We start from the raw sequence: 24,715 nt of genomic DNA, 5'->3' as shown, positions 1-24,715 counted from the left end.
ACCAACCACTCCAGCTCAGGTCTCAGGTTCAGGACCAGTTGGGTGACATTCAGTGGCCTCCACGGTTGTTTGTGTGCTTTTATTTAGTTACAGTGGGGTGGGGCTTGGTTTGTTTTGCTGTTTGGATTTAATCCCAGAAGTTTGGAGGCAGAGGCAGATGGATCTCAGTGAGTTTGAGGCCAGTTTCATCTATACATCAAGTTCTGGGACAGCCAGGGTGGCACAGTGAGACTCTGCCTCCAAAAAACAAAACAAACCAAAAACAAACCAAAAAATGGGCATGTCTTATAATCCCAAGCACTTGAGAGGCAGAGGCAGAAAAGTTGTAAGTTCAAGAACAGCCTGAACTACATACAGGAAACCCTGTCTGTATTACAAACACAGTTAGGAACCAGTGCCTGGGGAGGTCATAAAGGACCTACATTGACATAGCCCTGAAATGACGTCTGAACATGTATGTTTATAACCCAAAGACGAATGTTTCTCTCAGCCTCAATGACAGAAGCCTCTCTTTCCAGTACACAGTGGCAAATGCCATTTACTAATGGGTTCTAGATGTCACCACAAAGACCTGAGTGCCAAAGACGTGGCCAAATACATTCGTGGACGATAAATTAAGATGATACATCTTATGCAATGTCTTACCTTTTCAAAGACTGTCCCATCCAGGTAGGGGTACACATGAAAAGCCCCTCGTATCCTCTTCACGCCGGGATACAGGAGTGGGACCATGTTGACGTAAGCCACACCATGAAAAGAGAGCTGGTTTTCGTCATCGATCTACAGGAATGTGAGCAGAGTTGTTACGGCTGCAGAGCGGAGGAGCGTACAGTGTGGAGTTCAGACTCGGGGATCGAAGATTTGTTCTAGGAACCAGCTCCGCTAAGCAAGTAGCTGTGTATCTTTGCTCAGTGACAGACACTCTGGGACCTGGCGTCATTTCCAGAGTGGGCTTAACAACCACCGAGGTAACGCATAGTTAACAGAGTTAATGAGCTAAAGGCTGCAGCCAAGGCAACATATACTGACATTATAAATATCCAGCCAAAAAGTCCATTTCAGCACATCGCTTCTTAGGAGAAAAGTACAAATTTGAAAAACAAACAAACAAACAAAACAAAAAACAGATCTTAAGGTAATCAGATGGTCTGGCTCAAACTGTATTTCAGAGAGTTCTGGGACATGAGCAGGACCTTCCAGAGTTTTAGCGTGGCTTCTGGCCAGCATGTGCTGGCCCTATCTCAGCTGATAGGGCGAGCTTTGCTGAGAAAGGGTCTCTGTGTGTGTCCAGGTTCCAAATGAATCAGCAGTATCGGCCACAAACTGAGGCCCACAAACAAGCCTGCCTTGGATTTGTCATACCTGATTCCATCCAAACTCTCACTCCAAAGATAACGTGCCTGCTACCGAACATATTGTAACATCATTTGCCATAAGATATGCTAAGGGAAAATCAAATTTTAGAGAAAATGTGAATTCCAACCTTAAAAGTAATTTCTTTAAATTTGCCTACTGTTTTAGCAGTTAGATGTGAGATAAAAAAAAAAAATCCTTTGTTTCCACCATAGCATTTCATGGCTTTGATATCTAAGCAATATATGTTATAATAAATGAGGAAAATAGTTATGTGCTGATATAACTTTTTTTTTTAGATAGACTAGCCAAGTGGGGAGCTCTGAGTTCAAGGTGAGAGACTTGTCTATAACACACAAGATGGGGGCCATCAAGGAAAACATACAGTGTCAACCTCTGGCCTTAACATACCAGTGCACACATGGGCACATGCACTCACATGCACATGTGCACACACACATACACATACAGACACTCACATATACATGTATATCAAACACATAACCAACATTTAAAAAGATTTTCAGGGGTAGGCATGGTATTATAGACCTTGAATCCCAGCACTCAAGAGGCAGAAGCACGAGGATCTCTGTGAGTTTGAGGCCAGCCTGCTTCTACATATCGAATTCCAGGACAGCCAGGGTTATGTAGAGAGAGTCTATCTCAAAAGCAAAGCAAATCAACACAACAACAACAAGCAACAGGAGAGATGGCTCAGTGGTTAAGAGCACTGTCTGCTCTTCCTGGGGACTTGGGTTCAATTCCCAGCACCCATATGACTGTTCACAACTGTCTTCGATCCAGTCCTTGGGGATCTGATACCCTAACACAGACGTACATGCAGGAAAAACACTAATGCACATAAAATGAAAATAAATGAATATAACAAACACAAACCATTTTCATTGTATACGTTCACTGTATGCAGTGCCGTGGTATGTAAGGACATGTTCAGTCACGGATGTGTGCACTGAGCGTGCTCCTCCACACAGCCCTCCCCTTCTTCACCTTACGTCTTCTCATTCCCTAATTGGTGTTGCCTCTAAATTCATGGCACATGTACATATATAACTGTAAGTCTCTGCGTTAAATCCAGGAACTCCAAATGACAGAAATGTGTATCTCTCTTTCTGAGGCTGACAATAATGGGCATGTCATATGACTGCATTTATTGTCCTGCAAATGACATTACTTTATTCTTTATGGCTGAAAAAAAATCCATTACATATTTATAGTCTTACCATAGGTACCATAAGAAATAGTCATTTTTATCTAGGTCAAAATGAGTGATATAGTTCAATCTAGTTAATTTAGACTTTCCTACAGAATGTGTTAGACTGTTTGTTAATGTGATAGATACCTCAACTCTGGAAAGACAGGGTTTCGTGAGCCTGGAACATGTCCTGTATCATTTTTTCCTGTATATGTCTCGTTATTACTCCCTGTGTATAGATTCCGTGAGGATAGAGGCCATTCAGCAGACTGGCATTTAAAATGATCGCTGTGCCGAAAGGGAAGCTCCACATCTTTAAAGCCGTTCCTCTGCGGTTGAATGCCTGGGCTGGTTCCATAGCTTTGCTACTGTGAACCGTACAGTACTAAACGTAATAAACTCTGATGATCAGTATCTGTGATGTGCCGACTTGGAGTCATTTGGGCGGATACTCAGAAGTGGTACAGCTAGGACACAGGCTAGATCTATTTTCAGTTTTTAAGGGACCTCCATGCTGACTTCCATAGTGGACGGAGGGACAAGGGAGGGACAAGTTTCCACCTGGACCAGTAGTGAATAAGGCTGCCTTTTGTTTGTTATGGTGGTAACATTTCTGTTGCACAAAAGAGCCTTTTCAAAACCAAATCAAATAGCTTAGATGCTTGCTAAGGGCCTGCTAAGAGTTGTGAGTCATGCTAGGTTTGTGCAGACTATAAAAGCAGACTATTGAATGGCCCCTAGCTCACGGAATTTATACACAAGGAGTAAGGATGAGACTTAGGAAAAACAATACAGAACATGTGCCAGGCTCACAAAATCATCTTTCCAGAATCGTGGTTTATCTGTGAATCCCATTAACAAGCAGTCTAACATCTTTTGTCCGTCAGTCTAACTAGATTGAGCTGTATCACTCATTTTGACCTAGATAAAAATGATTATTTCCTATGACACCTATAGTAAGACTGTAAGACAGGGTCAGGGGAAGTAAGGATCTGAAAATACTGAACAACAGGGAACTTCAGTGGCCAATCATCCTCGGTTTCCTGAGAAAGGAGCTGTCAGTGCTCACACTAAGAAAGCCCTGGGCAGAGAACCACAGATTGGTTGCATTAGGGGAAACAGCCACCCAAAGTTGGATCAGACACAGAACAGATTTAGTAGGTCACTCCTAATTGTAAAAGCTTGAGAGGAAGGCTCTCTCTGTTGCCTAGGCTGCTCCCCAACCCCGGCTCGAAAATGATCCTTGTCTCAGTCTCCCAGGGCTGGGAAGCATGGGCAGACGCCACCACACCCGTTTTATTTTAGGGATCCCCATGTTTACCTTCTCAAGTTTGCCTGGTTTGGCTTTCGGTACAATGATCGAAGGCACTCTAGTGATCTCTACGGGCCAGAGTCGGCAATCCGCAATCCGCTTCTGGAAGCTGCAAATTAAAAACCAGCCCCTCAGCACGATGATCTGCAAATGCAAATGGCGCAGCTTAAAAGGAAACGGTCTTTTTTAGGCAACTATGGGTAAAATGAGCTGGGGCTACGGCTCAGTTGGTCAAGTGAGTGCTTGCCTAGTCCTGGGTTCAGTTCAAAGTACTAAAAATAAAATTTATTACGTAGAAGGTAATGGAATACATGTGGGGTGTATGTGTGTGTGTATGTGTGTGAGTATGTGTGTATATGAGTGTGTGTGTTCATGAGAGAGAGAGACAGAGATAAGGACAGAGAGACAGTGAATGTCCGTCTTATTAGGCAGATGGCTTTATGTTTGTTTGAGAGACAGTCTCACTAATAGAGCTCAGTTTGGTCTCAAATTTAGAAAACCCTTCTGTTTCAAGCTCCCGAGAACCTGGATTAGAAATGTCCACCACCATCCCTGGCTATATTGCTGATTAAAAAATCATTTTTATTATTTTGAACCGTGCGTGTGTGCATGTCAGTGCGGTGGCTGCTGGTGGCGCTCTGCTGGTGGCAGTCGTGAGCTGTCTGATGTGGGTGGCAGAACTGAGCCAGTATCCCCTGGAAATCCAGACAGTCAGTCACAACAGCAGAAGCACCTCTCCAGCCCGGGTGGTTTTTTTTTTTTTTTTTTTTTTTTTAAGCCTTCCTAGGTTTATAGAATTACGAAAATAATTTGTAGACCGCTAACAATCTCAAATAACACAGCTTTTAGTGCCATATGGCAACATAAGCTCAACCGGAGGCTAATACAAGAGGATCACCAGCCCGAGGGCTGCACGGCCAGTTCCAGGCCAGTCTGGGAAACATAGCAAGACCCCGTCTCAAAACCAAACAAACGCTGGTGGGGTCTGGGGTGGTGGGACATGTCTTCAATCTCAGCACTGCTAGACAGGAGCCGGAGAACTGAATTTCAGGTCAGCCTAGCCTCATCTACATAGGGAGACCCTGTCTAAATAAACAACCACACTGAAAACTGTAATAGTTCATCCCATCAAGTTGGCAGGACTTACATTTACCGACCCTGGATATGGTTCCTAGGCTGCTTCTAGGTAGGTTCAAATGCACAAGGACTCACACTGACTGGATTTGGCATTTGGAGAACTGAGGTCTCTCTCGCTGAGTAAGGACAGGAGCGAAAGCCTTCACCTGCCTCGTCGCCCTGATGCCACCAGACGTACTCGACCAGCTGTCTCAGCTCCTAACTTCATACAGTGAAGGATCATGCCTTCAGAGTATGAGACAAAACCACCTTCTCCCCAGAAGATGCTCTGGTCAGGTGTTTTATCGCAGCGCTAGTATGTGATGGAAAGATGTTTGCATTCTTTAAACTATAAACCCCATGTCTGTGAATTATCCTACAGAGACGAGGAAGTTGGTAAACGTCTCTGTTTGTACTGTAGCTGAGTAGATATCCAGCTCAGACACAGCTGTAAAGTATCTCTGCTGTGCTTACAGCAAGAAAAAAAGCTGCTCACACTGGAAATTGGGCTTTTTGTTTTTCCCATCAGAGAGTTGAGGTAAAGGGAAAATTGTGGCCTGAAATTTGGAAAACACAGAGGATCAGAACTGAGATCCACATTATTGATAGCCAAGGCTAGTACAAGAAAAAAAAAAAACAAAAAAACAAAAAAAAAAAAACAAAAAAAAACCTCAATTGTAACTGACAAATTTTTTGAGACTAAGAGTTCAAAAATTCCAGGGAACCCAGATATAAGGGTTACCTGTTCTAAATGTAGGAGCCCTGTAGGAGAGAAACCTCATGCTTCAAAGAGGGGTGGGAAAAAAATGGTTTGAAATGCTCACCAGTGTTTGTTTGTTTGTTTGTTTGTTTGTTTGTTTGTGGCAGGGTCTCACTATGTAGCCCTGGCTGACCTGGAACTTGCTGTGTTAACCAGGCTTGTCTCAAACTCACAGACCGAGTTCTACCTGTGTCTCCCCAGTTTTGGGATTAAAGGTGTCCACAGTTTGGCGTGTCCTTTGTAAGACAGGCTTGATCTTTAAGGGGAACCATCAGAGCCTTGGATTCTGAGGAGACAGTCAGCTACACAACTCCACCTCTGCCCAGCTTTCCTATCTCACCAAAGTTTGGGAGAGAGGCAAAAGGATGTATGAACCCCTTCTGAGAACAACAGCCCCGAGGACCCAAAGCTACTAAAACACATAGAACCATTCCCACCTGAAATCTGCTGCCATAGCAACAGGGCTCCAGCAGAAGCACAGACTTCAGTAGAGAGCCGCAGAACAGGGTCCCATCTGGACAGGTGTGCTCTTAGATCAGCCCAAAGACCACAGGGCAAGAGACATTACCCAGAGGCCCGTGGTTCAGCTACAACAAAAGCTCACTATATCCGGCTCCTGAACAGATCAGGGCCAAACCTCACAGGAAAAAACAAACAAAGAAAAACACCAAAGCAAACCTAGTCCTTGAATTCCTATTTCCTCAAACATAATGCCCAGATTCCAACATTAAAGAGGATCAGTGGCTCAGAGGGACCCTCACGGTGGAAGAAAATAGACCCCTAACAGATTGCCCTCTGGTCCCACACAGATCAGAACACAGGATCACGCACAGGAAGTGGGGCTTCACAAGATTTGATGCAGATGAATTCTGAAGACGTGGTAATTTGGAAGTGAGTCATCCATGATGTCTGTGGGGTCAAATTATCCCCAATCATGGAGCCTGGACGAGATTTCACTGTGTTGTTACACCCCCACCAAATGTGTCCACTAATGAATCTCACATCCAGTCAGAAACGTCGCTGTACTCACTACAGCTGTCCTACAAAAGGAGGAATAGCAGTTTTTTCTCAGACAGAAAACCAGCCAGCAGCCCTCACCTGTGAGGAAAGGCTGAACATGTGTGTTAATGAACAGACAAGAATCGCTAAGGGGCACAGAGAAACAAAATACTGAGTCAAAATTCAGGTCCACGGAACATGAGGAAAACACCCAAACAGTTCATAAATTAAAGTAAAACAATTAGAACCTTGTCCTATTCTTAACTGACCCCATGGATGAGTAAGTGCTCAACTTCACAGGAGCAAGTTTATTTATCCTCAGTAAACTCAAACCCATCAACATGCCCAAGTTTTTATTACTAAATGTTAAACTGTTCTGGGGGAAAAATGTTTTTAAAAGCCAGAACTGAGGCCTGAGGCACACTGACAATCCTGTTTCTCATCTGTAGCTGCAGACAGATAATTATCTGTAGAGTAGCAAGCCTCCCGTCTCTCCTTAGTAAGGACATGCTGATTCGGGCTGGGTGACAATGCATTTTCTAGCATCAGTTTCATCTAGAGATGATCCATAAAATGTAGACAGAGGTTATTAGGTTTCTGGAAGGTTCCTGGAGCATGGGGGGAAGGGGTCAGACAGAAACCCTACTAACATCTAAACCACCATCACGTGTACTTTCGAACCCACACACTCCCTTCCACCACTTTCTGGTGCAAGCCAGGGCTCCAGCAATCCTCTCGGTTTTTTAACTTCACATGTTTGAGTGGTTTGCCTGCCTTTATGTATGTGTGCCACATGCATGCCCGGTGTCCACAGAAGTCAGAAGACGACATTGGATTCCCAGGAGTTACAGATCAATGACTGTGGGCTGCCATATGGATGCCAGGAATCAAACCTGCAACCTCTGCAAGAGTAACAAGTGCTCTCAACTGCTGGGCTAGCTCTCCAGCCAAGCTCATGGGGCATACAGGCCTTTGTGCTCACGGGCATGCGCTAAGGGGACTGTCATGTTAAACACACACAGTTGCTCCAAGGGAAGGAATGCAAAGCGTGTTTTCGGCCAGAAGGCTGGAAAGGACACGTTTTCTAGTCTAGTAGCCTCTTCAAAATCCAGAACCAGCACTAGATCCTTCTCGCAAATGTGTTTTTCTTAGTCAATCTGCAGAACCTGTCTTTATGGAAGGTGTCACAGGTACTTTACAGTTTCAGCGTGGTCATGTCTGATCTGTACTTGGCTTGCTTTGTCCCTCAAAGAGATTTAGGTATGCTTTGCTGTGCCCATGGGACTGCATTGATCTTCACAAGAATAGTACTCACCTGATTATGCCGTGCTTAAAGAAACCAAAAATGAATGACTCCTGAAGTTTGAACCAACACCAGCTGCGTGGCTCCAGATGGTTTTCTTGCCTCATCTCCCTGCTGCCTATGAAAGCCACATAGACCCACCGCATGCCTGCTCACACGAGCTCTACCAGTCTTGAGCCATGAGGTAGAGCAAAGGCTGTGCACATCAGTTCTAGGATTGTTTTATGTGAGTGGAAAAGAAATGCTCACCTTGGTGAAGGCCTCACAGAATGTCAAGCTGATGCAGACAGAATGGAAGAGAAAGTTTCAAACTCCCTTCACTCAAAGGTAAATGGCGTGAAGAACTTCCCTCCCCCAACCCCGGGGACCCAGGTGGCTGGGCACAGTCCTCTGCTGTTCCCACCTTGCAACAGCAGACGGATGGAGGAAGCAGCGACTTTCCAGGTCCCAGACAATCCTTTTCTTCATGCATTCGGCTTGGTTCCTAAACTCCCGGTCCTGTGAAACGATAAGATGGAAGTTTCTGTTCTCTGCGTGTGGGTTTCGTTCTGTCAGCCTGTGGGCGTCCCGTGTGTGGCGGCTCCTGAGCCGCTTCAGTGTATGAGAGAACCTACTGTGGCAACGAGGTGCTGAACGTCAAGTGTTCGTGCACATAACCTCAGCCAGGGAGTCCCAATTCAGAATGTACATTAAAATCATGGAGGAGCTTTTAAAAAAAGATCTAGAGAGTGGTAGTGTGTCGCCTATTCATCTTGAAAGGAGCTGGGCACGAGGTTGTGTGCATGCATCCATTGCTTTGGACTACCGATGTGATGTGACCAGCTCTCTCGGGAAGTCTGTGGCTTCCCCGACATGGCAGACTGTATCCTGGATCCTATGAGCTGAACACTCCCTTCCTCTCCTGAGTCACTTGCATCAGAATATTTTGACACTATAGGAAACGAAACCAACATACCGCTGTCATCGTCTTAAAAGTATTTTCAGGGACCATAGACAGCGCTACATCTCCGTTACCCTGGTTCTGAGGAGGCTGAGGCAGGAAGATGAGTTCAAGGCCAGCCCAGGCAAATGTGGAGATTCAGTCTCATTTTTTAAAAAAGGCTTTACAGATTTTATTTTCAGTTTGATTGGTTTTGGAGTAGGTCTCACTATGTAATCCCAGTTGGCCTGCAACTCACTATGTAGACCAGGATGTACTCAAACTCACAGATCTGCCTCCTGGGTGCCAAGGTTAAAAGGCGCTAGCACACCTGGCTTCTTTACAAAGTGTGGTCAAGGCTTAGAGACTGTCGTGTAAACTAAAGTATAGCATAAGGTCTAAATATATAAAATAAAACATAAACATAGGGAATTGCAAATATTCACTAAATAAAGGATGAAGAACGACGTGTCAGCAGTTTTAAAATACTGCTAGCCTCATTACGTGTTTGGCTATTTCAACTCAGTGAAAAGAATTCAGCATCCTCATTTCAGTAATTGTTTTTCTGAATGTTTCTCCTGATGTTCAACCACTAGTACAAGAACCATTTGCAATCACTTTTCTATCATTTTCTATGCCCTATGCTGAAATAGAAAGAAAAAATTAAACTAAAAAGATCTTGGTTACCACTTGTAAGGGAGTAAGTTAAAGTATGTCTACTCAATATCATATAATATAGAAACCACAAAAAAGGAAAGAGAATGAAAAGAATTTTTATGTGTCGATGTTAAAGACAAGGCAAGCTATATAATAGCCTGTATAAACGATGGGGACAGTATCAATATGCTTACAGTAACGTCTATTGATATGTGAGGGAAAACCAACATGTTTCTCTGCTCCTGATGTGAGAAAGCACAATTTACACCCAGTCTAGAGACAAAAACAATGCTGTAGAATAAGCAGAAAAATAGGAGTGGCTTCTTGATGTGTTCTAGTTCTGAAAGTAATGACTGAATACTTACCAGGAGTCTGGATTCTCTAAAGCAAAACAATTCACTTGTTAAACGTATGTGGGTGCTTTGCCGGCACGTATGGCTGTGCACCATGGGTGCCCGGGGCCAGGGAAACCAGAAGAGGACAGCAGATCTCCAGGAACTGGAGTAACAGACGGTTGTGATCCCCGGTGTGGGTGCTGAGGACTGAACCTGGGTCTTTGGAAAGAGCAGCCAGTGCTCTTGACCACACTGCGTCATCTCTCCAGCACCAAGAAAAAATTATCTGTAAATGTTGCTATAACACTGTCTGAATATTATTTCACCACCTTTGGAATCATCTTCAAAGGGAAAGGCATTTTCCCATTACCAATAGACTAATAGAAATGTAGCTGCCTGGGAACTTTTTATTGTTTTTTGTCTTTTAAACACTTGTTTTGGTTCGGTAAGTCAGTCCTTCTGATCCCCTTCCCTCTTTTCTGTGTGTACAAGAGGCAGACATAGCAGAATAACTACTAAGGCACCTACATGGAAAAGAGTCAGTAAGACGAGGAAGACAATGCACTCATGGGAGAGACTTTCACTGTATACTTCTTAACTTTAACTACACAATTACTTTCTAACTATATTATTATTGCTATGGTTTGGAAGCTAAATGTCTCCCAAAAACCTCCGTGATAAAGGCCCCAAGAGTAATACCACTGGTAGGTTATGGATTCTTTAGGAAATGAAGCCTAATGGTGGACTCATTGGGTACAAAACAGAGGGGCCAAGCCATCATGGAGCCAAAACTCCAAATGTGAGCCAAAAATAGCCTTTTCTCTTTATAAGCTGATTATCTTGGGTATTTCGTTATAGTAACAACAGAAAAACATGCTTATCAACTCAAAAAGAAACAAATGTAAAATAAAGAGTAATTCAGATATAAATGACTCTGTTTGCAGAATTAGATGATATTCGATTTTGACATACAACCAGTTTTGACAAAAGACAGGTGTGTGTGTGTGTGTGTGTATAAATTTCAGATTCACAAAGGGCTTATAATTTGTTAATGCACTGTACTTATCATGAAGACATGTTCTCTCTCACCTCAGGGTGGTTGAGTTCTCCTTCTTCTTCCTCATAGGGACCCCCGACAATGAATGCGTCAGGAATGTTATTAGCCCCTGGAGCAAGAATGTTCGAAATAGGCCATTTTTTAGGCCGGGGAACAGGTTCTCTTTCCCCTCCAAGCTTCAGATTCCCATTCTTGAATATCATAGTGTAGTCCTTCTAAAATAATAAATACCAGATGTGAGGACATTTGGAATGAATAAAGTCTGCTTAGCACTTTTCCCAGTGGAATTCTGGGTATTTTTCCATGGTTGTCTGGTTCTGTGTGGCCTGTGCCTTTATCCTATTTGTGCTAATGTACAATTCTGTGAGGGACAGGAAAGGTGATAAAATGCACATTACTCTTTTAAAAAGTTTGTGACTTATTTACTTACCTGTGTGTGTGCACTAGTGCACAAGTGTGTGTGGAGCTTAGAGGAATAACGTTTGGTGCTGGTGTTCTCTCTCCCTGTGTAAGCCCAAGGGATCAGGCTCAGCAATAAGCCAACTCAACAACTCAGGGGGAAAAATGGTAGAAACCTGGAGTTGGGAGCAGAACAAGGCACGGATTGCCATGTGCAGTTATGGGGTCGTCCTGGATAGGAAGGTAACCACCAGACTTGCCTCGGGTTGTTCCAGTTTTAGAGATGAAAGTCAGGCATCTCTGGAACCCATCTAAACCCCCAGCACATGGGCAGTGTTATGCAGATTTACATTCAGGCTGTGGCAGTAACACAGGTGAGGGTATTAGTTTATGGCACCTTGGGAATCTCCAGCAAGAACCTTAAGTGTTCTTGTATCTAAAACTCTGATCTAGACAATACTACAGTTAAGAGAAATCATCGCACGACACTTATGCAAAACTCATTAAACAGTCACAGTTAATCCATGTATAAGCATACCAAAACATGGCAACTTTTAAATGATGCACATATTGTGGACCATAGCTATATGTTGATTAATAAACTACACATAATGTGTAGATTGTGAAATATACGTGTAAAATGTGAAGGTATAAATGCAAAGGAAAAGTGTTAAGTCTTGTCAGGGAGAAACATGGCCATGAGTCCAGGCTTGCTTGAGTTCCTGTACACATCTGGAAGAAGGGCTTTACCTCTCCAACCGACGGAACTTGCAGACCAACCATGTAGTTCTGCTGAGTCCCCACTGGTACGAAGGACTCCGGCACGGAGTAGGCCGCCTCCAGTGTGACCTTCATTAGATTGCTCGCTGAGACCTGGGCTGGGGTAAGTAAGGGCTCTGCCACGAATACCTTCACATCAAGACTACATTGCTATAAAATAGAATAAAATAGAATAAAATAAAATAAAGCAACATTTACGAGACTTGATGTCGGTCTTCATTCCCTATATTATCTTCTACCATTGCTCAAGACAACACCAGTGACTTCCAAACAGAGGAGTCAGAGTCAGAAGGAGAATTGGAGACTCTTCCTCTGAGCTAGTCATTTCACACTATGACAGTGGGCTACACACAAACACTGGGACAGGAATCGGATGGTTCCATACTGGCTGCATCTCGAAGGCACTCATGAAAGATAGTAATAATATGCAGATAAAGAAGACACATTCCCTTTCACTTCGAAACTCATATTACAGTTATGAGTTATGACAAATCGGGTATAAAATACTCTCTCACTGAGAAGCACCAGAGAGGAAGAGAATAATTAATGACTAGGCTGGAGAAAAGGAAACAATGCTCTCAGATCCTGCTTTTACAGGATATCAAGGAGTTTGTGACTTGGATCAACAAAGAACATAGAGGAAATATAATTCTAGGTCCAAAGGAAGCAACAGTAAAAAGAGCTGAAACCGTGTGCTGCCTTCAGGTAAGGACACAGTTTAGGATGCTGAGATGGAATGCATAAGGTGGTGTGAGCCAAGTCAATCGACTGGGAGGCTCCTGTGATCAGGAATGTGGCTTGCTTGCAAAGAAATATGGAACTTGACACATGCAGTGGATAAGTCCACGAGCCATGCTAAGCAGGGAAAAGATGTGATCCAATTTCCTTTTAAGTCACTGTGTAACCAATAGGAAGGCTGAAGGGGGTGGGGTGGCAAGGTCACGTGCCAAGTTTATGCATAAGGACCCAATGAAAGCTGAGCAAACATTGAGTAGAAAAGCGGTAGAGAGGGGGGGGGGGTCTAAAGAGGCTTAGGAGGTAAAATAGGCTGGATTTGGAGGCTGATCGTTAGGATCCGTGGCTGTCGCTTAGATCCTGCGAATCTAGTTTTAGAATGGTGTGTCTTAGATGTTTATAGGGTGTCGCTGCAGAGAATTCCAGTGCACTGCAAAATCTCACGTTCTGAAATTCAGGACATGGTGTTGGCTGGTACTACTGAATTAGAAGTCTTCAGCCAGAGGCAAGCTGTTGTGCCTACATGGGCACATACTGTCGTATATAATTTAGCCACACAGCTCGGGATGCATTTCCAGCGCTGGAGAGACGGCCCAGCGGCTAAGAGCACTGACGGCACTTCCATAGGTCCTGAGTTCAATCCCCAGCATCCACATGGTGCTTCACAACCATCTGTAATGGGATCTGATGCCCTCTTCTGGCGTCTGAAGACAGCCACAGTGTACTCTCATACATTAAATAAACAAATCTTTAACAACAACAACAAAGAGAAGCATTTCCATCAATAAACCTTCCATAACAGCCTTCTGGGTGAAGTAGCCAGTACCTGTCATGTTCTTTGCCTTGTCAGTTCAACACACTGGGTTATATAATCCACGGGGTAGGATTTAGTTTATTCATCCTGTTCACCAGGGTCGTGAAAGGAAGTGCCCAGTGTATTGCACTCCCCTGACCTGGACCTTATATGTGGATTATGAGGCAAGCTGAAAATACTAAGACTTAAAACTCCAATTACCTTAGAGCCTGGCAAAGGAGTTTCCAAGGGTGACCCCTGCACAGGGTGTAATGGGACTGTCGTTTCAAATGACTCCTCTCCTGTAAGGTCAAGTTGAGCCAAAGAGAAAAGGGTCAGATCAAAGCTGGTATAGGAACAATCATGTTTTCATTTTCCACTACAATCTTTCAAAGTAATGGAGGCTGAGTTTCACACATCGCAGGGTGTATAGGTTTTATGGGTTTTGCTAGTTTTGGTTTTGGATAGATTATACACCTGACCTTCTAGTAAAGGAAGAAGATCCACCACAGCTTGACCAAGCGTTAAGGTCTTCTCATCTTTCTGTTTCTTTTCCTTTGGTAAAACTTCAGTCACTGTTACTAGAAAAGTCAAAGCAAAGAAAATGAGATTGTTCCTAACCACCCCAGCAGATGGCAAAGCCTTGGCAAGCAAAGTCGAAGTTAGAGGAAGTGAATTCTGACATGGGCCGGACAGCGCAATGGGAAGAACGCTTGCTTGAGGTGTCAGATCAAAGCCCAGGACAGACATTGATAATAGCAGCAGCTACAATTATACCGATATCCAGAAAGGCACGTCGGGGACTACTGGTTGAGAGTGGGAAGTCACTGGCTGTGTGACTTCTGAACTTTTTGCCATAAATGATAAGGAGCAGACATTACCTCAGAATCATGCAATTCATACATGTAAAGGCAACTGATGTATATAGCTATCTGGCAACAAAGTTACAGGAGGCTCTGTGTGAGTTTGATGCCAGCTTTGTCTACAGAGTGAGTTACAGGACAGCCAGAGGTACACAGAGAAACCATGTCTCAAAAATCCAGACAACAACAATGTTCTACAGGTTTGCTTACAGCCTACAACCTTGTCTTATGGAGGCATTTTCTTTTCCTTTTTTTCTTTCTTTTTTTTTTCCTTTTTTCTTTCTTCCTTCCTTTCTTTCTATTTTTCTTTCTTTCCTTTCTTCTTTCTTTCTTTTTTCCTTTTCTTTTTAGACAGATTATTATTACTCTAATGTTCTGGATGTCCTGGGACTCAGTATGTATACCGGGCTGGCCTCAAATTCACAGAGATCTGCCTGCCTCTGCCTTCTGAGTAGAAGCATTTTTTGGTTTTCCAGAAACCTGAATACTATGTTTTAGGTATCTGAACATTAATTCTTTTCATTCCAACATTTAATATTGAGAGCCAATTAGATGAGAGTTTTCTTCTTAGTTATCAGCTTTCATTGTCTATTTTCTTACTTTTTCTTTTATTGAAAAGTTTTTCCCCCATGCAATGCATCCCAATTACAGTTTCCCTACTTCCTTAGTTAGGATATTATTGCTGTGAAGAGACACCGTGACCACAGCCACTCTTAGGAAGGAAAACATTTAATTGGGACTGGCTTACAGTTTCAGAGGTTTAGTCCATTGTTATCATGGTAGGAAACATGGTGGCACGCAGGCAGACATGGTGCTGCAGAAGGAGCTGAGAGTTCTACATCCTGATCACCAGGCAGCAAGAAGAGAGAGCGACACAGAGCCTGGCTTGAGCTTCTGAAATCTCAAAGCCCACCCCCAGAGACATATTTCCTCCAAGAAGGCCACACCTATCCTAACAATGCCACTCCCTGTGAGCGTATGGGGACCATTTTCATTCAGGCCACCATGCCCTCCCTCCCAGGCTCTTCCCAGTTTCTTCCCAGTTCTGCATCCACTCTTCCTCTGTCTCATTAGAAAACAGGCTCCCAAGGGAATATCCTATAATAAATATAATACAATGTGCAGCAATATAACATAATAAAATAAAAGCTAACACACTGGAATAGAGCCAAAAAAACAGGAGGAAAAGAAACTGATGTAGATGTAGAAACCCACTTGTTTGTACACTCAGCAATCTCATAAAAAAAAAAAAAAAAGCTAAAGGCAAAGGACCTATAGGGCCATATATATATATAAAATAAAAATTTTAAATGTTAAAATAAGAAAAGGCCCTTATATAATATTATGAGACAATGAGTCTCCAAAGATGCCCTAGAGGACATTTTCTGTTGGCCATATACTGCTAGGCATGCAGCCTTCCCTTCAGAGTAGTGAGTTTCCTCGGTGTGATTCTCTTGGCGAAGACTAGATTTTCACTTGCAAGTAGCCATCAGTTGGAGATGGCTTCTGGCTTAGGGATGGGGGCACGTGTCGACTTCTCCTGTCCATCTGGTGCAGAGCGTACAGGCCCTGTGCATGCAGCTTGGGTCCCTGAGAGTTCACATGTGCATAGATCCATCTGATCTAGACAGACTGTTCTCTTGGTGTCTGCCATCCTCTCCGACTCCCCTCCTCTCTCTGCCTCCTCCTCCACAGGATTCCCTGATCCTTGGGGTGAGAAACTTTCAGAGAAATCCTATCGAGGGCTCAGTGTTCCGAGTTCTCTCACTCCCTGCATAATGTCTGGCTGTTGGTCTCTGTATTTGTTTTTTCTGTTGCAGGAGGAAGCTTCCCTGGTGATGGCTGGGCACGGCATTGGTCCATGAGTATAGCAGAATGTCATTAGAAGTCACTATTGCTGCTAATTTGTCTGTTTTTGAACAGTATACTTGGTTGAATGGCCCCTGGGCTAGCTAGACTCGGATTCTCGGTCACCTAAATAGTATCAGGTATGGGTTCCATCTCATGGATTACCTTAAGTCGATCAGATATCGGTTGGTCACTCCCACAGCCCTGTGCTGTCATCACACTAGCGTATCTTCCAGCCAGGGGCAGCATTGTAGCTCAAAGGGTTTCTGGCTGGGTTGGTGCTTGTGTTTCTTCTTGGGTAGCCTGCAGAGAACTTTCCTGTACCAAAGGTCATTGTCTGGGTGAAAGCTATATGTGGGTACAAGCTCAGCTTCTCCATGTTCAATGAGTCATGTAGATGTTGCCTTCAGTAATTGGCCTTGCTATCCGGTTTGTAGGGAGCACCCTATAGTCTTGGCATCAGCCTGGGTTGTTTAGGTGTTTCCATGGGTCCCCATTTGGCCAACAACTCAATCAGAGGTAACCCATTCCTGGCACTGGAAGCTTCATTTAGTGTCAAGAGATAGCCATTTTGGGTTCTGTTTCTCCCTGAGACCCCTGTCTCAAGGGGGAATTGGCGGGAGAGGTAGGTCAGTGGTTAAGACACTGGCTGTTCTTCTAGAGGACCAGCACCAATATGGTGACTCAGAACTATCCAGATTCCCATTCAAAGGGCTCCAAGGGCAGTGGGCATGCACAGGGCACATGTACGTGCAGGGAAAGCACCCATGCACAGAAAGTACAGTAAAACCAGATTTGTTAAAACTTGAGAATCTTCGTTTTGTTTGAATTACTTTTCAGTTCTGCCCTCCTTTAGCCTGTCCTGAGACACTAATGACATTAATATACTGCACCCTGTCACAGTTCCAAAGGACACTAATACTGCACCCTGTCACAGTTCCAAAGGACACGATGTGTGCTGTCACAGTTCCAAAGGACACTATGTGTGCTGTCACAGTTCCAAAGGACACTAATACTGCATACTGTCACAGTTCCACATGGACACTATGTATGCTGTCACAGTTCCAAAGGACGCTAACACTATGTGTGTTGTCATAGTTACAGAAGCCCTGACATCTCTCATTAGTTCTGTCCTATGTCCTCCATGTGGTTTAGACCCAGATTGCTGCAGCTTCCCTGTTTTCCTGATTCTATTGTTGAGCCTGTTCACCCAGATTTTCACAGATTATCTTTTTCAATTCTAGTAATTTTTAAAATACCTTTGAGTTATTTTATGTGTTTGAGTGTTTGCCTGAGTGTCTGTGGGGACCAGAAGAGGTGTTGGATCCCCTCCCCGGTAATGGATTACAGATGTTAGCCTCAGCATAAAAACTGAACCCAGACCTCTGCAAGATCTGCAAGAGTATCTGTTCTTGCCTGATGAGTCTTCCTTCCATCCCCCTAGCCCCGACTCTCTTCTTTCTGTTTAGCTTTTCTTTATGTCATGTTTCTTTCCTAAATCTTTCTCCTATTTTTTCTGTTATTATTTGGTGAAGATTCATCCTTGGCTTTTAACAAAATCCTTGCCTTGGAGTTGTAACCCAATGGCTACCTTGGTGTCACATCTGCTGACCAACTTTGCTACTTAGTTTGAGATCTCTTGTTTCTTAAAATGACCTCACTTTTTGCTGGACTCTTACTTTCCCTGGTATCCTCTGAAACTCTCGATTTTACTTATACCTTCTTTGGCAGGTTCTTTCTTTTTCTGATACGGTTTCAGCAGGAGGCAGAGGTACGGAGGCCTGAGTGCCCCACCTAAGAGGAGAAATCTACTCTCTTCAGTCATTGCCGTTGGTCCTCAGGGAAGCAGCACACAATTACTGGGAAAGTGACTGGAATTCTGATTCCTTGGTATCCACCAGTCACTCGATGGGGGTGGACTTGGTCCCATAAGGCTATAATGAAGTTCTGCACAGCACTAGGCCTCCTTTGATGCAACCATAGTAGCCCGAAGGTCACACTTCTAATAAGTGTAATCTCAATATCCCACCTCGTAACCATGCAATGTTCTGTAACAAGTGCTCCAGGAAGATTTCCTTAACTGCTTTGTAAAATCCTAACTGCCTGGTTTCGCTTCTTGTAACCACACTTGCTGGTAAAATCCCCCTCCATAGTTTTGCCCTATGAAAGGAGCCTGAGTAACTGGCCTAGAGCTGGTCTCCAGAACCCTGACTTAGGGTAACACAGCCACTGGCCAGCTCTCTGGGAAGTGCGAACCAGAAAAATACAGAAGCAGAAACCATCCATCTTTCCATCTACTTCATTCCACAGAGACTCTGAGCATTTGTTATGCTCCAGATATTTCTAGGACTTGAAAATTCCGAAATAAACTGAATATAGCCCTGATTTTAAGAATTGTGTCCTTTGGTAGGAGAGGCAAATGAAAACTGGCCATTCACGATGGTGTACATACAAAGACACAGATAGACACAGATAGGACAGCATGCCCAGTTAGACTCAAATGTCAAATAAACAGTGGATAATTTTAAAGCTTGTATCAAGTTCTTTGGGTTTTTCTTTTTCTAACCCATTTTTCCCTGAAACCTGAAAACTATAAGTATTAGATTACAAAGGAAACTTCTAGAAGAGAAAACAAACAAAAAACTGATTAAACTGAGCACGGAATGGTTTTTGGTGCCAGAGGCAGAAAAAACAAAACCTATGGTGTTATTCCTTCCTGCTCTTGAACATGCCTGTACAAGAAATACAGGCATGGGGGATGGAGCAGAGACTGAGGGAATGGACAACCAATTACCAGCCCAACCTGAGACCCATCCCATGGGAAAGCACTCCTCCCTGACAGAATAATGATATTCTGTTATGCTCGCAGACAGGAGCCTAGCATGGCTGTCCTCTGAGAGGCTCCACCCAGCAGCTGACTCAGACAGATGCAGACACCCACAGCCCAACCATGGACGGAGCTTGGGGACTCTTATGGAAGAACAGGAGGAAGGATTTTGGTCCCAGAGGGGATAAGAACTCCACAGAAAGACTAACAGAGTCAGCTAACCTGGACCCTTGGGTCCTCTGATTAAACTGATTAAACCCTTGGGGCTCTCAGAGACGGAACTACCACCAAACAAACAAACAAGTAAAACCACATGGGCTGGACCTATGCCTTACCACATATATGTGCAGATGGGGGGTACCCCAAAAGCTGTTGCCTATATGTAGTTTATGTTCTAGCTGGGCTGCTTTGTCTGGCCTCCGTGGGACAGGAAGTACCTAGTCTCATAGACTTGAAGTGCCAGGGTGGGGGATACACAGGAGCCCCTGCCTGCTCAGAGGAGAAGGGGAATGACTGAGGGAGTGGGTGACCTGGAGATGGACAATGAACAGGATGTAAAGTGAATAAGTGAAAAAAAAAAAAAAAAAGCTCGCTCTTCTCCCATCACAGGGGACTACGTGCCCAGCGGCCCCTGGCAAGGTTGCAAGGTACTTAGAACCGTGAGACTTACGGAACAAAGGTTTGTGGGCGAGGTCATCTAAAGTAATTCCTCCATCTGGGCTGAAGTCAATGTTACTAGTGAAGTTGTACTTTGCAGTTCCTTCTGGAGAGACAGTGATTTTTGCAGAGTCTCCAAGAACTGCCTGGTTGAATTCTGCACGGACAAAAGTAACTGGGGTGTCCCCTTTGAAGCCTTTCTGTGGGCACAAACAGCACATTACAGTTTCAAATGCCACACATCTTTAAAAGTGAGGAAAAAATTACAAAGAGAAATAAAGTTCTGTGGCTTTATTCTATTGATCAGGGACTATTAACATTTCAGAATATATTTTTATGCTTCTGTGACTATGCATGCATACATACATACATATATATATGTGTGTGTGTGTGTGTGTATTATTAAATAATTTATTAACTATGCCACTTTAAACAACAGCTCCATACACTCTAGGACATTTAATATTTTCCCGTTTCATTGTTCACCCAATACTTAGCAGTTATCACAGGTCTATAATTTAAAATCCTAAAGTGAAATTACTCATAGACAGAATGCCAGAAGAATTTAGGTCCTTTTCAGAAGAAAGGGAAGAAAGGGATTCTAAGTCAGATGCTGTGGCTTGTGCCGTAATGTCAGCATCTAGGAGGTCGGAACTGGAGGATTGCTGTGAATTCGAGGAAGACTCAGCTAGTGAGACTCTGTCTCAGAGGAAAGGGTAAGGGGAGGAAATTACATAGGGAAACAGAAATGATCTGTTTAAACACCGCTAAATTTAACGTTCAAAAGGCCAGGTATTCTAGACACGCATGACATGGTGATTTGTTGTGTAGACACCAACTCGGAACACCAGGGAGGTTACTCTGTTTAGAGGGAGAAAATGACACAAAAACTTCGATCTTGTCCCCCCTCCCCCTCTAAACAGGAACTCTGGGTTTCCAAGTGTCAATTTACCAAATCGTATCCATTTGTCACGGTGATGTGCACCGTTCTCATTGCGCTTGATGTCTGGTCCATATCATCACTTGGCCAAAGTCACTCTGGTCTTTTGGGCCTGTACAAAGATAACAGATGAGTTTGTTTCCTTGTGTACAGCATCATAACCAGGGCCACAGGAACTGCAGACACATTACAGCCCAGCACTGTTTATCCCTGTTTAACCTACTTTTTAACCCACTGTTTGTCACCTCTGCTCTTGGACCAGAAGTGCTTTCAGGAAGTTGTCACAGGCATGGTTCCATTAACTGATGCTAAAGGTTCCTCAACACGCAACTGGCTGGTAAAATGAAATGGTCGGAAGACAGAGACTCAGACTGTCATTGCTCACGGCTCCACTCACGTTTCTACCACCGTCTGGGAAGCTCCCTTCCAAGATTATGTCCCAGTTTTATGGAATCTTGAAATGACAAAGGCTTAGGTCTCTGCATCAATATTTTCAAATAATTTTACAGTTTCAAAACTAAATTGTTATCCAGGTGTGACAGCACACACCCCTGTAACTTTGGCACTTGGGAAGCTGACGTTGGAGGATTGTGAGTTCTAGGGACAACCTGTTTCTACGTAGTGAATTCAAAACCAGTCACCCAGGGCTACACAGACAAACCCTGTTCTACCAGATAGATAGATAGATAGATAGATAGATAGATAGGTAGGTAGGTAGGTAGATAATGTATGCTTGTTTTGATATAGGATCACATATAGCCTAGGTTAGCCCTTTGATAATTAATACTGTCATTTTGACAATCTATACCCTCCTGGAGTTGTGTGCTTATAGGGGACAGTCTTGGTCATATTGAGGCGGAAAGACTGACTTCCTGTCAGTGGCTCCATTCCCTGTCTTGGGATCCTGTATGAGCACTAGCAACAGGCACACGCTGCTCTTTGATGGCTGACAAGTGTGACTAGGTTCACCAAGCTTCTGGGGCCTGGCTTCCCCCCCATCGTGGACCCGAACCTAGAACCTGGGGCTTTGGGCTAAGCAAAAGCCTTTCTGTCTTCAGTCACTTCTGTCAGAGTATTTTGTTACAGTAACAGAAAAAAAAATAAAAATAGAAGAAGAAGAAGAAGAAGAAGAAGAAGAAGAAGAAGAAGAAGAAGAAGAAGAAGAAGAAAAGAAAAGAAAAGAAAAGAAAAGAAAAAGAAACTGAGACTGCTAAGGCTGACCTTGGTTGAACTTTTGATTCCTCTACTACTACCTCCTGGGATTATTTAAGAGTGTGCTGTGCTGGGGATGGAATCTGGGTCTTCGTGGATGCTGTGTAAGGATGCTATTTCTTTGTTTTTTTTTTTCTTAAAGATTGGGTTTTCTACTTCAATCCAAAGTAGGATGTGATGAGGAAAAGCCTTGTATATCACTGCTAGTAAACTAGTGTGGCCATTATGGAAATCCATATGAAGGTTCCTTAAAAAAGTAGTAACGGCGGGCAGGGGAGATGGCTCAGTGGTGAAGAGCACTGGTTGCTCTCCCAGAGGACCCAGGTTCCATCCCGGCCCCCACGTGGTGGCTTACATCCAGTTCCAGTGGCTCTGACACCCTCTTCTGGCCTCCAAGGGCACCAGGCATGTTAGGTGGTGCACCCACACATACAGAAAAGGTATAAATAAAATCGTCATGTTATCCGTCATACACAGAAACACGTGTGTACCATGTTCATTGTAGCTCTGTTTGCAAGAGCCACAGGTATGGAACCAGCCAGGAAGCTCACAAGATGAATGAAGACAATATCATGTAAGTATCATATACATTTATTCATACACAATGTAAATGTAAAGAACTCACATTAGTAACAGGAAAACACGGATGGGATTGGGTATGGTTGTGTTAAGGAGAAATCCGGGATTCAGAAAGACAAATGTGCATATTTTCTCTCATAGGAAGCATTTATATTTAAACATGTAACATATGCATGACAAGAAGGTAGATGCTGGTGTGTAGGAGGAGGGTACAAAGAGAGAAGGGATAAAGAAGGATAATGCAAGGGAAAAGAGACAAGCATCACATATTCCCTCTCCTATGTCGTTTAAACACACATTACAGGAAAGCAGATGGGCTGTTTGGGGTGGGGTAGGGAAGGAAAGTCAGACAGACGGGAGAAAGAATCTAAACTAGATGGAGGACTGAGATGTGTGGATCTGTCACGGATTTGTTGTGTGCTTACGGGAGATAAATTTAAAACTGGAAGTAGACCATATCTGTGAGGACATATCGTGTGTGTCTATCTGGGATGGGTGACACCATTTGCAGCCTTCAGGATTCAGTCACCCTGCCATTCTCCAGTGATGCCCTCAGTCTTACCCTTGCCCAAAAGCCTGATTCTTCACCCAAATGCTTCCAGGCTCTTTCGGGGCCTCAGTGGCCCTGGTGATTTCGTTATCAAATGTCTATTTAGAACTCCGACCATATAAATTAACTCATCTGTGTTCCGTGTGCTAGGCTAACAAGTCTTTTTATTTGAATCCATTCCATCTCTGTCAAAATCATCACTGGAGCAAGTTTAAGTTAGGGACAGATGCTGAGGGTAGCAGAGAGAAGATCTATGATCCCAAGTCTAATGATGAAGAAAGATATGTTATTAAACCAAGAGGTGTAAGCTTTGTGACAGACAGTCTGACAGACGACTGGGGAGTGGGGAGGGAACTAGCTTTTGATTACGCCTTGGTACAAACTAAAGCTTTCACATATGCCATACAGATAAAACAGGGACGTGAATTTCAGACAAGTTTGCTATCTTACCAGCCCATCATTGGGCAGGGTGTGCTGTAGCTGGGACCTAACTGGATCTGAGCGTGCATGTGTGAATGCGTATACCAGGAATATTCCTCATCAGAGGCCACCTGGAGCTAAAAGGATGGTGTAAAATGAAGGCTGTTCCAGGAGGAAAAAAAAAAAAGTCAAAAGTTCAAAGGCAAAGATCAAAAGGCAAATCAATGATCTCAATTTGTGTGGATCATAATGTGAGAATGAATCCGAAGATCAAAGCAGAGAAAATACAGTTCAGCTGTATTACTACATCGGACACTCTAGTCTCCCCTAATCTAGTCTGCGATCTGGCCTAGGGTGCCTCTCTCCCTACCACAGGGGCTGCATGTAATCACATTGGGACCTTAACGTTCTTTGCCTTCTTTATTCTCTTCTGTTCATCTTTCCTAAAGCAGATACCAAGGCTATTTATCCACTTTATACATTTCTTTTTTAAAAAAGACATATTGTATGTGTATAAGTATATCGTCACTGTCCTCAGACACACCAGAGAAGAGCATCAGATCCCATTACAGATGGTTGCTGGGAATTGAACTCAGGACCTCTGGAAGAGCAGTCGGTATTAACCACTGAACCATCCCAGAAACATTCACCGTGGCTGTGAATTCAGCCCGTTCTCCTTCTGGGACATTTGTTTTGTTTAGGAGGATGGGGTTTTGTTGGTTTACCTTTCAGTGCTTGGCAGACAAGAGCCTCACGCAAGCTGTGCAAACACCACTGGACCAGATCTACACTCCCAGACGTGGAGATTGACGACTTTCCTACTGAGTAACTGTGACCTTGCGCAAATGCTCAAATCTTGCTCTTGCCCTCAACAAGGCATCCGTTTGTAGGCACAGGCTCAGAGGCGAGACCACAACCAACGACTTGGGGATAGGATGAGGAAGGAGATGGGACTGGACCGGGCTCTGGATGAAGCGGGATCTTGGGCTGACCGAGAATTTCAACCTGGCTTTAGCAGAAGGTAAAGAGCTGGGAATCCTGGAAGAAAAGATCGGGGAGTAGGAGTGACAGCTACAACCTCTGAAAGG

At 43.8% G+C, this 24,715-nt stretch overlaps 1 protein-coding gene across 3 annotated transcripts in view; it reads right to left on the bottom strand.

Annotated features, from left to right (window-relative positions):
- CFAP70 (cilia and flagella associated protein 70) overlaps positions 1-20,941 on the bottom strand; it is a gene marked incomplete at its 5' end in the record, with an annotated part of 52,706 nt that extends 31,765 nt beyond the window's left edge. For all 3 annotated transcript variants that reach the window (XM_080926647.1, XM_080926648.1, XM_080926649.1), the window contains 9 exons: positions 646-780; positions 3,888-3,987; positions 8,460-8,554; positions 11,057-11,239; positions 12,174-12,353; positions 13,954-14,028; positions 14,209-14,312; positions 19,940-20,126; positions 20,879-20,941. In XM_080926647.1, coding sequence (XP_080782773.1) covers positions 646-780; positions 3,888-3,987; positions 8,460-8,554; positions 11,057-11,239; positions 12,174-12,353; positions 13,954-14,028; positions 14,209-14,312; positions 19,940-20,126; positions 20,879-20,941 — 1,122 coding nt within the window. The remainder of the gene's footprint in view (positions 1-645; positions 781-3,887; positions 3,988-8,459; positions 8,555-11,056; positions 11,240-12,173; positions 12,354-13,953; positions 14,029-14,208; positions 14,313-19,939; positions 20,127-20,878) is intronic.
- Between the last annotated feature and the right edge of the window lie 3,774 nt (positions 20,942-24,715).

The sequence above is a fragment of the Micromys minutus genome, assembly GCF_963924665.1.
Source record: "Micromys minutus genome assembly, chromosome: 12".
NCBI classification, from domain to species: Eukaryota; Metazoa; Chordata; class Mammalia; order Rodentia; family Muridae; genus Micromys; species Micromys minutus.
This window is presented reverse-complemented; position numbering and strand designations above follow the sequence as displayed.